Here is a 14659-nt window from a genome sequence, read left to right on the forward strand (position 1 = left end):
GTAGTTTCTAATCTGTTTTTGCATCTGTGCCACCTTGTAAAATGCAGAGACTTTCTGCACCGTCATGAAAGTGCTATCCCTGTCAGAGGTTGCCAGTTCTACCTCTCTGTCTACAGTATCTATCAGAGCAACAGTCTCCTGGGTTTCACCTTTGTAACCTAGGCTGAATTGAGAAGCTAGTGGTCCTGGGTCTGATTTTGCTTACACTGTTCGAGCTAACTATTTATAGGTTTGGAAAAGATGAAATGTACATACCTACTCAGAGATGAAATGGGTTGGTAAAGCTAACTTTCATACAAAGACTTGTGAAAGGAAAAGAAGGGGAGCATTGCCCAGGGAAGTGATTTGTAATTACTGTGCTTTGGGCAGCTGGCTTCAATGTAAATTGGCTTTAGAGCTCTGGAATGAAATGCTTAATTTGGGGAGTACTTAAAATATTTTAAATCTCCTGAAAATCATTTTTATCTTGACACTCCACTGAAGTTTCTTTCCTGCCACTGATTATATGATGTAGGGCAAATCACTTTGATCCTGGAGTTCAATTTCTTCATCTGTAAAATAAGCAGGACAAAATACTTTCTAAGTTCCCTCCTTGCTCAAAATTCTTTTATTCTGTCCTGTGAGTTGAAATTATATTTCAGATGATTTGAGGATAAGGTATGCTATTTGGTCTGTGGTTAAGGTGAAGAAGAAACTACTGAGACAAGGCAGGCCTAGGGCTAGCATCCACCAAAAGGATGGACTCAATACCCCCTCCCTCATCATCAAGAGTAGTAGAAAAATAATATCCAAGCAGTTTACAAACTCGGGTTTAATTTGGAGAACCCTTTGTAGGAGGAATTTTCAGGTAATGATTCTGGGTGTTAAGCCTTTTAGAGTGGGATTACACTAGCAATTAGCACTTCAATGGATAGAGCTCTAGCAAAACTAATCAGGAGTGCTAGTGGGGAAATTTGGATGAAACATAATTTTCTAGAAAATAGAAATTACCAAAATTGACTCAAAGAAATAGAAGGCCTAAATAAACTAGAACTTTTGAAGAAATTGAATTAGTAATCCCTAATCTCCTTCCAAACAACTGTGAAGGACATTTTGATATAACCAAATGGGAAATTTGATAATGATCTAGATATTAGGTGAAATCCAAGAAATATACTTAATTTTGTTAGGTACCTAATAATGCAGATAAAGATAATGAAATATTGGTTATGCAGGAAAATGTTCTTAGTTTTTTTAGATATAATGAGTGAAACAAATGTGGCAAACTCTTGACAATTATTGTGTCTAGGTAACAGGTATATGGGGATTTTATAGATATGTTCTCTACTCTTATATTTCTTTGGAATTACTCATAATAAAATCAGTAAGAATGAACAGTCTTCCTTTTCAAAAACACAGGTTCCACATTGTTTCATGGGCACATTTTACCAGACCCATAAGTATCAATAATCTTTTCTCATTTAAAATATTTTAGAAAACGGAAGAAGACAGCTTCCTAACTTAGCTTGTGATACGGATACCAAAAAAAGATAGGGCAAGAAAGTTATAGACCAATCTCGTTATAAACATGGATTTAAAAATCCAAACAAAATATTAGGAAATGGAGTTTAGCAGCATTTAAACCCCAAAATGTTCATGACCTAGGTTGGCTTTAACTCAGGAATACAAAGATAGTTCAACATCAGAGAATCTATTCCTATAATTCACCATATTAACAGATTAAAGAAAAGACATACGATTATCACAATTTTCCCACAGTTTAGCCTCAAGCAGGGATCTCTACCAAATTGACTTTTACGTTGTATGTCCTTAGGGTTAGAACAAAAAGTTAAAACAAAAGGAGAGAAAAGGAATCCAATGAGAAGATACATATGTAATTTTGTCTTATTTGCTTACACCATTATAAAAGGATATCCTGTATCTTAGATGGTAAATTGTGCAGAAAAGATTAGGTCCAAGACTGCTTAAAAGGAAAAACCTGCTTAAAAGGTTGCCCTCTGGATGGAATCTCGGAATCTGTATGGTAGTCATTTTCCTACACTTATAGAAAACTTGAGGTAAGTGATTAGAGTGCTTCGCTCTGCCTAAACTATTTGAGCAAACAATATGGTTTATGCTGAACACCTGCTTTCCTTCTGGGAATCTGGAAATTTTGTATGTACTAGGTAGAGGATGTGTACGTATGTGACCATCCTCCAGTGAAAACTTTGGGCACTGAGTCTCTAATGAACTTCCCTGGTAGACATTTCTCACGTGTTGTTATGATTCATCCCTGGAGGAGTTAAGCTCATCCTGTGTGACTCCGTTGGGAAGGGGAAGCTTGAACCTGTTTTCCTCTGGGCTTTACCCCATATGCCTTTTCTCTTTGGCAGTTTGCTCTGTGTTCTTTTGGTATAATAAATCATAGCTGTGAGTACAGTTACATGCTGAATCCTATGAGTCCTCCTAGCCAATCATCAAACCTGGGGTTATCTTAGGACCTACAACACAGCAACAAATATTACCAGAATTTGATAAAAATCTGTATTGAAAATTTGACAACATTTTTCTTAAATCCTAGATTTCTTTTTTTGTGGAAAACAAGGAGTAGACCATTTTGCAGAAAATGTGTATTTTGACAGAGTAAGTCTCATGCTATTAGTCAAGAGCAGATGGGCTTTCTCCATAAGGGTCAGGAGACAAGGCCATAGCGGCTCCAAGCACACATCCTTATACCTGGGGAAGTGTGAGGGGAAAGCACATTTCCTGCCAGCACCAGTGAGAAAAATCCCAGCGAGAGATTTGATTGACGTGATGGGGTTCATATGCCTATCGGTCTTGACGACCGCAATAGTGGGCAGATACCAAGACTGATCAGCTTGGGGTGGGGCTAGTAACCAGGAGAAACATGGGGGTATGGCAGCACAGAGATGGCCCTTTGGGCAGTGACTGCCAACTACTAAGTCTAAGAAGTCGAGTTTGATCGGGAGCGGAGAGCGGATCCCACAGAGCTCTAAGTAACCCTACTGCCACCACCAGTCTAGTTACCATCACACCCTGGGGGAGAGCTGCAGCCGGCCACAGTCACCATCCCCACCACCATGAGCAGCAGGGTGGAGACAGAGCCGCCACCCCCCCCCAACCCACCCCAGCGCTGCCTGCACCAAGCCTGGCACCACAGGCGGCCTCCCATCCACGGCACCTGCTGTCGGGGACAGGAAGGTTGTTGCAGCGAAGGTTTTGGGAACAGTAAAATGATTCAGTGTAAGAAACGGATATGGTTTCATCAACAGGAATGACACCCAGGAAGACGTATTTGTACACCAGATTGCCATAAAGAAGAATAGCTCCAGGAAGCACCTATCTGAGGAAGATGGAGAGAGTGTGGAGTTTGATGTTGTTGAAGGAGAAAAGGGTGTGGAGGCAGCAGCTGTGACAAGCCCTGGTGGAGTTCCTGCGCAAGGCAGTAAACATGCAGCAGACCTGAACTATTACAGACGGCATCCATGTCCCAGGGGTCCTCCACGCAATTCCCAATAATTACCAGAATAGTGAGAATTCGGAAAAGAGGGAGGATCAGAAAGTGCTTGCTCCCGAAGGCCAGGCCCAACAGCGCTGGCTCTACGGGCGACAGCACCTTCTACATGGGGAGACCCTATGGGCTTCGACCACTGTATTCCAGCAGTCCTGTGCAGGGAGAAGTGGTGGAAGGTGCTGACAACCAGCATGAAGGAGAACAAGGTAGACCAGCCAGACAATATGTATCGGGGTTATAGACCACAATTCCGCAGGGGGCCTCCTCACTAAAGACAGCCTAGAAAGGATGGCAATGAGGAAGATAAGGAAAACCAAGGAAATGAGACCCAAGGTCAGTAGCCACCTCCATGCTCCCATCGCCACAACTTCAATTACGGAGGCAGACGTCCACATAACCCTAAACCACAAGATGGCTAAAGAGACAGGAGCAGCCAATCCGCCAGCTGAGAATTCGTCCGCTCCCAAGGCTGAGTAAACGCCGGCTTACCATTTCTACCATCATCCAGTTTAGTCACCCGACACGAAGAAATGAAGATGAAATTCCAGCAATAAGAAATGAAGAGAAGATTGGAGCTGAAGACCTTAAATGCTTGCTTTTTGCCTATTGACCAGATAAGAAGAACTATATGTGGCATGGGGTTTTTATTAATTTAACCTAAAGATGTTTCTTTTTGGTAATGACAGACATGTTTTGTTTTGTTTTGTTTTGTTCTTAAGAAGCCTGATTTTTCTCAATACAGCTTTGAAGGTTTTTATATTGTTTCATATCTGGTCAAGTTGAGATTTTTAAGAACCTCATTTTTAATTTGCAGTCGAAGTTTACAACTTGATTTAAAAAATAAAAGTCAACAAACAGCAACCACCCATTAATAAAGGTCTTAAATAATAAAAAAAAAAAAGATAAGAAAAAAGGAGTTACCTTAAATGTGGATAATGCACCCATCTTTTGGCCTTTTAGGCAAGTGGCTTTTTTCCCCCACTAACTTGCTTTAAAGCATGACTGTGGGGTGCCTGGGTGGCTCAGTGGGTTGAGCCTCTGCCTTTGGCTCAGGTCATGATCTCAGGGTCCTGGCATCGGCCTCTCTGCTTGGTGGGGAGCCTGCTTCCTCCTCTCTCTCTCTGCCTGCCTCTCTGCCTACTTGTGATCTCTCTGTGTCAAATAAATAAATAAAAATCTTTTTTAAAAAAAGCATGACTGCGTTTTCACAAATGTCTAAGGCTTCATCCTTGTTAGTGGGGAGCTTGGATGCCATCAAATTCATATGAAAAACTCACTACAATAAGCATTTCTTGTCAGACAGGTTCCTTATTCTGTGTTGATCAACTTGTTCTCTCGTTTCAAACTCTAAATTGTCCTTAGCTCTGATGTCTTTTCTAGACACCTGTTTTTGCAAGTAGATTGGGTTTTGGTAAAAATTTTTCATCTGCTGTGGGGCTACATTTGCTCAGCCAGTCCGTCTGGGTCTACCCACCAAAGATATGGCATTTAACAACTGGTATCTTGGTTGTTTCTCTCAGAAGAAGACTCTCAGACAATGGTTTGAGTGCAGGTTGCTTATTTGAGATGCAGCCCTAAGGAACTCAGATCTGGAGGGTGGAGAAGTGAACAAGGAAGATAGGCAGTAAAATGTGTGCTATTAAGCCAGCTACCATAGTGATGATTAGACCTTAACCCTGATGGGGGAACTCTGGCAACCAGTACAGAAGAAGAAACATCTTGGAATTGTCCCTATGGATGGGTGAGGGAGCTGGGATGTTAATACTCCCATCTACTGAGTCATTAGTTGAGAGCTGTTCCCAGCATTGTAATCCCCAGGTTCTTCTGATCTGCTATGCCTGGGCAAGGCAGACTTCCAGTTTTAGAAAAAAGTCCTCAAAATAGAGATATGGATATGAACTGTTGGGAGTCAGATGCAGCACAATTAAAGGAATAAACTTTCAGGAATGAATGTGGAATGCTGAAAACTGCAGCAACTGGCAATTTTTTGTTTGTAGACAAAAGAGTGCTAAGTCTATGCTTTTCAGCATAGACTTTTCCAACTATATATAAGAAGCACTTGAGAGGGGCATCTGGGTGGCTCAGTGGGTTAAAGCCTCTGCCTTCAGCTCGGGTCATGATCCCAGGGTCCTGGGATTGAGTGCCGGATCAGGAGCTCTGCTCAGCGGGGAGCCTGCCCCCCCGACCCTGCCTGCCTCTCTGCCTACTTGTGATCTCTGTCTGTCAAATAAATAAATGAAATCTTTTTAAAAAAAATGCAACCTTCGCATTAAAAAAAAAAAAAAGCTCTTGATAACTTACACTTGGAATCCCTGCAGCTTCCTGCATAGTGCCCTGGTCTGTGGCTGGGTGTGGGTCTCTTTTGACTTGCCAGGTTTATTAGGAGCTCCCTGAAAGCAAGTCCCAGTGCCCCTTCTCTATTTTCCTCACTGTAGAGCCCAGCACAAGGCCTGGTCAAATGAGAACTCATGTTATAATTGAGTTGATGATCACATAGGCAAATACTGCTCTATAAATGGATGGGAGAGAGAGAGAGAATGCTTTGGAATGAAAAGTCTTTGCATAGTTCTTGCTTCTGCCTGCACTGCTAGTTCCCTTGACTGTCACATGTCAGGTTCCTTGTTATTCATCTCTCAGCTGCCATGTTACCTCCCCAGGTCATTCTTGATTCCGTAATTTGAAAGTAGCCACCCAGACACTTCCCAGCACATGATCCTGTTATAATTCTCTGTACGGCACTTATTACCATGTGAAGCTTTCCTTGATTGTTTCTATTTTATTACTTGCCTCCCCCATAAATACAGGTTATTTATACTGTGTTGTCTTCTTTATATAAGAATAAAGTATCCATGAGAGCAGCGACATTATCTGGCTTCCTCACGGTAGTACCCTCAGCACATACTAGTGGATCAGTAAATATTTTTTGAATGAATGAGTTTATCATAAACAGAAATGAAAACAACCTCCCTTTGGACCCTAGACTCTTACTAAAAAGATTTAGGAAGGAAAGAAATATCCCAGTGAAGAAACAGAACATTGAGATTCCAGAGGAATCTGTAGGATTTTTATTGGGAAAAGAGGTAACAGATTAATTAACTTCTTAAAATTGCTTATATTTTTTTAAAGATTTTATTTATTTATTTATTTATTTGAGAGAGAGAGCATGATAGGGAGGAGGGTCAAATGGAGAAGCAGACTCAGGGAGCCCAATGCAGGACTTGATCCTATGACTCCTGGATCATAACCTGAGCCAAAGGAAGTTGCTTAACCAACTGAGCCCCCAAGCTCCCCAAATTGCTTTTATTAGTATGGAATCAAAACCATATTACGTGTGAGGTAGAGTAACAACAAAATGAAGATACTATGTACCCAGCTTAAGAAATATACTAAGGATCACCTTTAGTAACGAAATTTATTACAGAGGTTCAAGAGAATATGAAATAGCCCTGAACATCCTTTCCTCCCTAGCCATATTGTTACATGGGGTCCCCAAAAGTCAGACTCGCTGTCAAAAAGCCTCACGAGGAAGTGGAAAAACAGCTTCACATCTTGTGGAATAAACCTGACCTCAAATTATCTGCTCTCGGGGCACCTGGGTGGCTCAGTGGGTTAAGCCTCTGCCTTCAGCTCAGGTCATGATCTCAGGGTCCTGGGATTGAGTCCCGCATCAGGCTCTGCTCATTGGAGAGCCTGCTTCCTCCTCTCTCTCTCTCTCTCTCTGCCTGCCTCTCTGCCTACTTGTGATCTCTCTCTGTCAAATAAATAAATAAAATCTTTAAAAAAAAATTATCTGCTCTCTGTTTTAGCTGCCATATCCTCGTCTCAGGAGAATGTGATAATGAAGTAAGTCACCACAGCTGCAAATCCTGGGAAGCAGGCTTGGAAATGCCAGAGAAAGGCTCAGGCCCCGTGTAGGCTGCTGGGAGATCAGCTTGACCCTGAGAGTTGGAAAAGGGCAGACAGGCTGAGTAGAGGCTTAATCTTGAAGTAGGAGGTCCTCTGAGAAGAGAGAGTGGATAATACATTCTGGTCAGGTTTGGTCTTTACCTTTTTTTTTTTTAAATTTATTTGACAGAGATTACAAGTAGGCAGAGAGGCAGGCAGAGAGAGAGAGAGGAGGAAGCAGGCTCCCTGCTGAGCAGAAAGCCCGATGTGGGGCTCCATCCCAGGACCCTGGGATCATGACCTGAGCCGAAGGCAGAGACTTTAACCCACTGAGCCACCCAGGCGCCCCTGGTCTTTACCTTTTTAAATCACCTTTCACAACTATATTGATTTCTGGGTGCCTTAAGAGGGATGGCAGATACTGACGCTTCAGGTTGTCTCTGAAGCAGACAGGTAGAGGTAAGCTGGGGCACACATGAGGACAGCTAACTGGCCTGCCCCAGCTTCTCCAGTGTATCTCCCCAGAAAAGGGCCCTCTGGAGAGTAGGGTAAACTGTGGCTTCAATCGCCTCGGCCATTTCCAGAGGCCTCTGATTGGCCCTGCTTCAGTCCTCTACACGTGGACTGAAATACTTTCCAAGAGACAAAGGGAGTGAAACACACAGGTCACAAAACTCCTTCCCTCTGAGGGAGAACTGAACTTTGTCTTCAAGGCTATTGACCCTGCTACACTTACCTCCTAAAGGCCCTACTGGCTTGCTCAGAGCCCACACTGGGACCTCTGATGCTCTGTCACAGATCCTCGCCTACCTTGCTGGTAGTGGACAGTTTCTACAAGGTCAGACTCACCTCGTGCTGGCAGAAGCCCACCTCATGGGCTGCTATATGGCTTTTTATTTTCTCTTCTGATATCTAAGGCTGACTTGGCTGCAAAGGCTGCTTGTTAATTCAGGGGAACTAACTCCCCTGTAGGCAACCCCAATTCAGGCAGACACTTCTGGGACAATTATTTGCTTTTGAGATCATCGCCCCCCACCCCTTGCCCCCCCGGCGACTGAGTCCTTATTGCCTGTAGCAGTGACCTTGGTAACACATTTAGTGGCTTTTCCTCCTTCTCTGTCTCACTCTCCTTGCGGCCTTATTCCTGCTTCCTGGGATCATCTCGCAAATAAACTACCTGCACCCAAGGTCTTGTTTCGGGTTTGTTTTAGGCGAGACCCAAATTGAAACTTCAGCTGGTGCTCTCATTCCAACTAGAGCCAAGCCATATGTAAACAAGTCAAGCTGCCCAGTAAAGGAAGACAGCTGCCCAGTAAAGGGAGACAGCTGCCATCCAACTCCAGCTGATGGTTGCCATGGGGACCTGCAGGCCCAGCATTGCTAGAAATGGGAAATCCATTAATGGGAAATCCTCTCTAAATGTTAGCAACTAATTCAAAACTAAAAACATTGCATAGTACCCACGGTATCTGCTGATCAGGTTAGGCCTGTGAGTAGCCCAGTTGGCATAGACTATGGGCACAACCCCATGAACAGTTGGGATGGGGGAAGAGTCCACTAATAGGCTAGAACCCTAAAGATGGAAGAATGGGTGAGGGAGCAAAGAATAGCCTTCTTCCCAGACTTGAGAAGAGCCCAAAAGGCCAGAGCCCTGAGATCATATATTAACAAACACTGAGTGTCTACTTTGTGCCCAGCTCTCAATCACAGTATCTCAATCTTAACACCTCAGAAGGCAGGTACTACTTTCGTTATCCTCATTTTATAGGTGAGGAAATGAGAGCTCTCAGAGGTTGTGATTTGAACTGGGATTCAAAATGAGGTCTGTCTTCACTATTTACACATTATAGTCTCTCTGTGTTGCAACCTTGATTCCTACAAAAGGAGCCAGGCTCCAGAGGTTCTAATTTTGTGTTCATTTAGGAAAATCTCCTTGCCTCATTTTACAGGTAAGTCTCAAAGACAGAAAGTTCTTTATAGATCAAAGCTAATTCAGGCAGAAGGGATGATAAAATAGGAAATCACCAGGATGCAATCCCTAATGAAGCAATAGATCAAAACTAGGTAGATCATAATTTAGGTGAAAGGCTATTGGGCACCTGATTAATAAATCGGGTCATTCCTGATGTGATGCAAAACCAAGTTATCTTTTACCTCCCATGATGTATACTTGCCAAAAATATTAGAGTTGGAGTCCAAATGAGCCTCTACCTCTACCAGTTTATAGGAAAAGTGGGCAATAGTGGGATATATTTAATGACACCATAGGGATACAACTAGGTGATTCAGAATATGAGAAATTTTAGGGCAAATGACCTAAATGGCAAAGAAGGGGAACTACTAAGCATTTTTATTGAGACTTAAGGGACATCAACATAATGTAGTGCTGCTTCCGGTCGGCGAACGGGAGAAGAATTAGGCACAAACAAGTCAGCTGCAAGAGACTGGGAGCAGGGGACAACAGTTGAAAAGACTGCTGCCCCAAGCAACTCCAGAGTCCCACTTTTATTAGATAGAAACAATAGCCAACAGAAGAACCGATGAAGGTCAAACATTAGTCACATGTCTCGTGGACACGCAAGGAGGAGGATAAAGTTTATAGTTAATCAAGCACATTCAAAGGACTCATCTAACTAACAACGGGCGCTTCTGGGAAGAGAAAGGAGCGATAACAGAAAAGGGAAGCAGGCGGTGTTTCGTTCCACCCTGAGCAGACCCGGCGTTCCCGGGTGCTCGGCTTCCCCAAAGCAGGCGGCCTTGCGCCCTGGGCAGGCCGGACGTTCCCGGCTGCCCGGCTTCAGTGAAGGGGCAGCGTTCCGCCCTGAGCGAGCCAGGCATCCCCAGCTGCCCAGCTTCACGGTCGTATATATATCGTCCTTCTCCCCAAAGACCTGTTGCCAGTATATGTTTTTGTTAAGGCCATATCCAAATGTGCTTGGTAACTAGTAAAATCCTCCAGGGGCTATAGTTTAAGTAACACATTGTTCTGAGGGGCAGTAGCAATGTAGTGTATGAATCTTGTTTGGATCCTGAGTTAGAGAAATCAACAAAAAGACATTCTATGGGGACGCCTGGGTGGCTCAGTTGGTTAAGTGTCTGCCTTTGGCTCAGGTTGTGATCCCAGGGTCCTGGGATTGAGCCCCACATCGGGCTCCCTGCTTGGTGGGGAGCCTGCTTCTTCCACTGTGTGCTGCTCTCCGTGCTTGTGCTCTCTGACAAGTAAGTAAACAAAATCTTAAAAAAAAAAAAAAAAAAGACATTCTATGATCATTGATGGGGCTCAGGACATGCTCCTCCAAACTATGGCACCTTGGCTTACTGGGTATTTTAAGCTGAAGATCGAGAAATGGCAGATGCTGGAAGCAGTCTCTGACCTCCCATGAAGCAGGTCATGAGACCCTCACGTGAGAGGTGCCCTCCTTATACCCAGAAGAAAGGAGCATCCTTATCTTTTAAAATGGAGGGATACTGAGAATTTGAATGAAAAGGCCATGCTAAGTTCCCGCAATTTACTACACTTAGCTCATATCCTTCTGTCCTCTCAATTTTCCACAGCTTTCCACTTTTCATCTAATCGCATATAAAAATAATCAAGTTTAACTGTTTCTTTGGGTTTTCATTTCTTTATGAAGGGCTCCTATGTCACATAAAACTTAATTTATACGCTTTTGTTAATTTGTCTTTTGTTATAGAGCCCCAGCCAAGAAGTTTAAAAAGATAAGAGGAAGAAGATATTTTTAAAAAGTGTTTTAAAACATATTATTAGATGATATTAATAATTAAGAAGTACTATTGATTTTGTTAGCAATGATAATGGTGTTATTACATATATATTTTTTAAGTCTTCACAGTTTTTCCAGAAGACCAAATGGAACACTTACCATATGCAAATCTCTGTACTTGAAATGAGTGTTTCGTGGAAAGACAGGCTTTATTTCAAAGCAACCCAAAAATGGCCAGGTCCACAACTACAAACTGGAGGAGGTGGAGCCACAGAATTACATATCCATTAGGCAGGGCCTCAGTCAGGAGTCTCGCCAGTTCCTCTTGATTCCCCACCGCCTAATCAGTTTCCTCTTCAGGCTGAAACTGAAAAGTAGAATTGAAGATGCCCATGATATCTCTGTTATCCAAATACACCTATTTCAGGAAAGAGGACGCCTGGAGCTTAATTATTAAAATATTTACACGGAGAATACAGTTCATTTAGTAGCTTTCTTCACATTTTCACATTTTTAAAAGAGCCACGGAGGGCTCATCCATGTTTTAAGCAGTTCAGTTGGTAAAGATCCCGTCTTTACTTCATAGGACATGGGTTATACTCAGTAAGTCCTCAGGACAGTCAACTGAAAGATTATTCCATTGCTTTTGAAGCACTGGTCGGGTTGGCATCTGCAATGGTAGCCAAATAAATGAGATTTCTGTGTAACACATGCTGGTACCTATGGGTGAAAAGAGGCAAAAATTAGAGGCTTTGTTTTGCTGAACATGAACAAAAGACTGGAAAGGAATTTAGCCACTCAATTGGAATGGCTCATCTCTTGATTGGATGATTCAGTATCATCAACCTCCTTGTTTAACACCAACGAAAATACATCCAGAATCTATCTGTTCTCACGTATCACTTTCATAGCTACCTCTCTGGGTCAAGCCACTATCCTTGCTGTATTGGACCAGTCTCCTAGCTGGTCTCCCTGCTTTACCTCTGCACTCCTACTCTACCCCCCACATAGCAACCTAAGTGATTATTGTGCAGTTTAAGTCAAGACTTGCCATACCTCTAATTAAACCCTCCAAAGGCTCCTATTTCATTCAGAGTAAAGCTGAGCCCTTCTAGCCCTTCTGGTGGTCTACAAAGCTCTACATGATTGGGGCCTCTAGTCATCTCTCTGACCTCAGCTCCTACCACTTTCCCTTCGCCCACTGAGGTCTGGCTGCAGCATCCTCTTTGCTGTGACCTGAAGCTAACTAGTGTGCTCCAGTCAAGGGGGCTTTTCCACCTAATGCTGTCTCTGCTTTATATATCTAGCTAGCTCAGCACTCCTCCCTGCCAATTAGCCTGCTTTATTCTTACTTAAAGCACTTATTAGTATGTGCCTAATTGTATGACTTCCTCCCTCTAGATTCTAGGCTCTAGAATGTAAAGTCCATATAAGCAGAGCTGGCACCTGATTGGATAAAAAGCAGAGCTGATTTTGATACTGATTCCCCAGTAGCTTGATACAGTGTCTGGTATTCAGTAGTAGTTATAAAGTATTTGTGGAACAAAATTAAAGAAGGAACAAGGCACTCTTATGGTATCATATGAGCTTACTACAGTAGTGATTCTCAATCAGGGGGTACAATTTTCTACCCAGGAAGACAAATCAGACTGGGGACTTGGGCAGGAAGCATGGCCCATGCAATGTGAAAAAGCCCACTAGGAAATTTGGTAACTTTCTTACCCACAGGTTGAGAATCAGTACACCAAAAGGAATATTTTGCAACTATTTTCCATATAGAAAAATGGGAGTTTACTATAAACTGCAAAAAAAATAAACTACCAGATGCCAGAACCGAATGTAAAGGCTTATGCAAAGATGGCTATCTCTACTATTCCACTGAGCTGTTCGGTGAGGAACTACAGGTGATTTTTTTTAGGGGATGGAAAAAAGCATGGTTTTCTTAAAGATGTCTTCGGTAAGAATGAAATAATGTATTTTTCTGTAATAAATGGAGCATAATTCCTAAAAGAGACTATTTTCTCTGATTTTGGTATATAGCTAGATAGCACATTCAATTACTGTGCAGAATTTGACTTTGGCCTAATGTGGAAGTCTTTTATTGGTCCCTGTGTGCATTACAGACCAACTGCAAGTTAGAAAATGAAGGGGGTGGGGCACCTGGGTAGCTCTGTGGGTTAAGCCTCTGACTCTTCATCTCAGCTCAGATCTAGATCTCAGAGTGGTGAGTGCAAGACCGGTGTTGGGCTCCACACCCGTGGAGCCTACTTTAAAAAAAAAAAGGAACTTAGCAGTCAAATGGTCTGACCCTCTCAGAAAAAGGATAAGCTGGGGATCCAGGAGGAGAAACGGGCCAGAGCTCGCATCTCCTGAGACTAGTTTCCCATGTGTTCCCTTCCCCATCCCTGTTGTCATCAACTGACCCGTCTACGTGAAGGAGGTTTGCAATGAGCATAAATCAAATTTTGAAGAGGGTGCCACGTCTAACTCCAGGCTTCACAATGTGCTGTCTGTGTAGTCTTGGGCAGGTTAAGTAACCTCTCTGAGCCTCATCGGCGATCAATCACGCAAGACTCCTAGTTCAGGGCAGCTGCTGTATCACCATACTGGTTTCACCCTACACTCAAAGTCGGGGGCTGGAGCGGGTACTTACTGGACGCACTCATTCGCCCGGCCTTTGTTCTGATACTCCACTATACAGCGGATGAGCTGGTCATTCTCCTCCAAGAGCTGAGAGACCAGAGAAGGGGTCAGTGCAGCGCGTAATCAGGACGGCCGAGAACACTGCCCTCCCCCAACTCTCTCCAATGCCGGGCTGTCCTGCCCCGGTGCCTTTGCCAACTTCGTTCCCATCTCACTCCAAACCCGTGCAAAGGCATCTCCCTACACACACCACAAGCCTCAGCTGGGATGCCGCTCACTCCAGGAAGCTTCCCGCACCCACCCGCAGCCCTTGGGATCTCAACTAAGGAACATCTCTCTGCGCGAGTTAGCGCTCACCCGCTGGATCGTCTCCTGATTGACTTCCGCCTTGCCTTTCAGCCAGTCCGGTACGAAGGCCACCGACATCCCGGGAAGCCAGGTTGGACCTGGGCCTCAGGCCCTGCGAACCCCGGCGCTTCTGGATCGGAGGCAACCAGCTAAACGCCCTACGGCCGCAGCAGGGACCTGCGATAGGTGGGGCCCAGGCTCTCAGCGTTGATTGGGTCCTCCCGTTGACTGGGAACAGGAGAAACGTCATTTCTGATTGGGCACGCAAGAGCAATGCTTAGAGCGTCAGTCTCGGCCCCGCCCCCGTCCCCGGGGCTTGGAGCTGTTTGCCGCTCCTTTGCATTTGCGCAGTCGGGAGGGCTAGCCTCGGGGGCGGGGTCTGGCATCAGGTGCTCGCCTCTTAGGCACGGCGTCGCGTCTGACGGGGATTACCTTGCCCAGGGTCACGCGGAATCGTGGCCGGTCCAAATCCAAGAGAGGCGGGGCAGTCATATAAGAAATCAGAGTGACTGAGAAAGCAAGATAGAAGCAATTACAAAGGCTGTTG

At 44.1% G+C, this 14659-nt stretch overlaps 1 protein-coding gene and 1 pseudogene across 3 annotated transcripts; one reads left to right on the top strand and one right to left on the bottom strand.

Moving 5' to 3' along the window:
- Window positions 1-2887: 2887 nt before the first annotated feature.
- Window positions 2888-3991, top strand: LOC308346174 (Y-box-binding protein 1-like; annotated as a pseudogene). The gene is made up of 2 exons: window positions 2888-2893; window positions 3148-3991. The product of its transcript is annotated as a Y-box-binding protein 1-like (transcript).
- A 5839-nt stretch (window positions 3992-9830) lies between these two features.
- On the bottom strand, window positions 9831-14296 carry SS18L2 (SS18 like 2). 2 transcript variants are annotated; one of them, XR_013968173.1, is made up of 4 exons: window positions 14122-14296; window positions 13775-13851; window positions 11281-11841; window positions 9831-10633 (listed from the first exon to the last, which is right to left on the bottom strand). XR_013968173.1 is itself a non-coding variant. In XM_080826493.1 (3 exons), exons 1-3 carry the CDS (start codon window positions 14188-14190, stop codon window positions 11754-11756), a joined length of 234 nt encoding a protein of 77 aa, XP_080682619.1. In that variant the 5' UTR covers window positions 14191-14296; the 3' UTR covers window positions 9838-11753. The 2 variants fall into 2 exon arrangements, 1 of the variants encoding a protein (XP_080682619.1); XM_080826493.1 differs by having other exon boundaries at window positions 9838-11841.
- Between the last annotated feature and the right edge of the window lie 363 nt (window positions 14297-14659).

The sequence above is a fragment of the Martes martes genome (assembly GCF_963455335.1).
Source record: "Martes martes genome assembly, chromosome: 1".
Classification (NCBI taxonomy): domain Eukaryota; kingdom Metazoa; phylum Chordata; class Mammalia; order Carnivora; family Mustelidae; genus Martes; species Martes martes.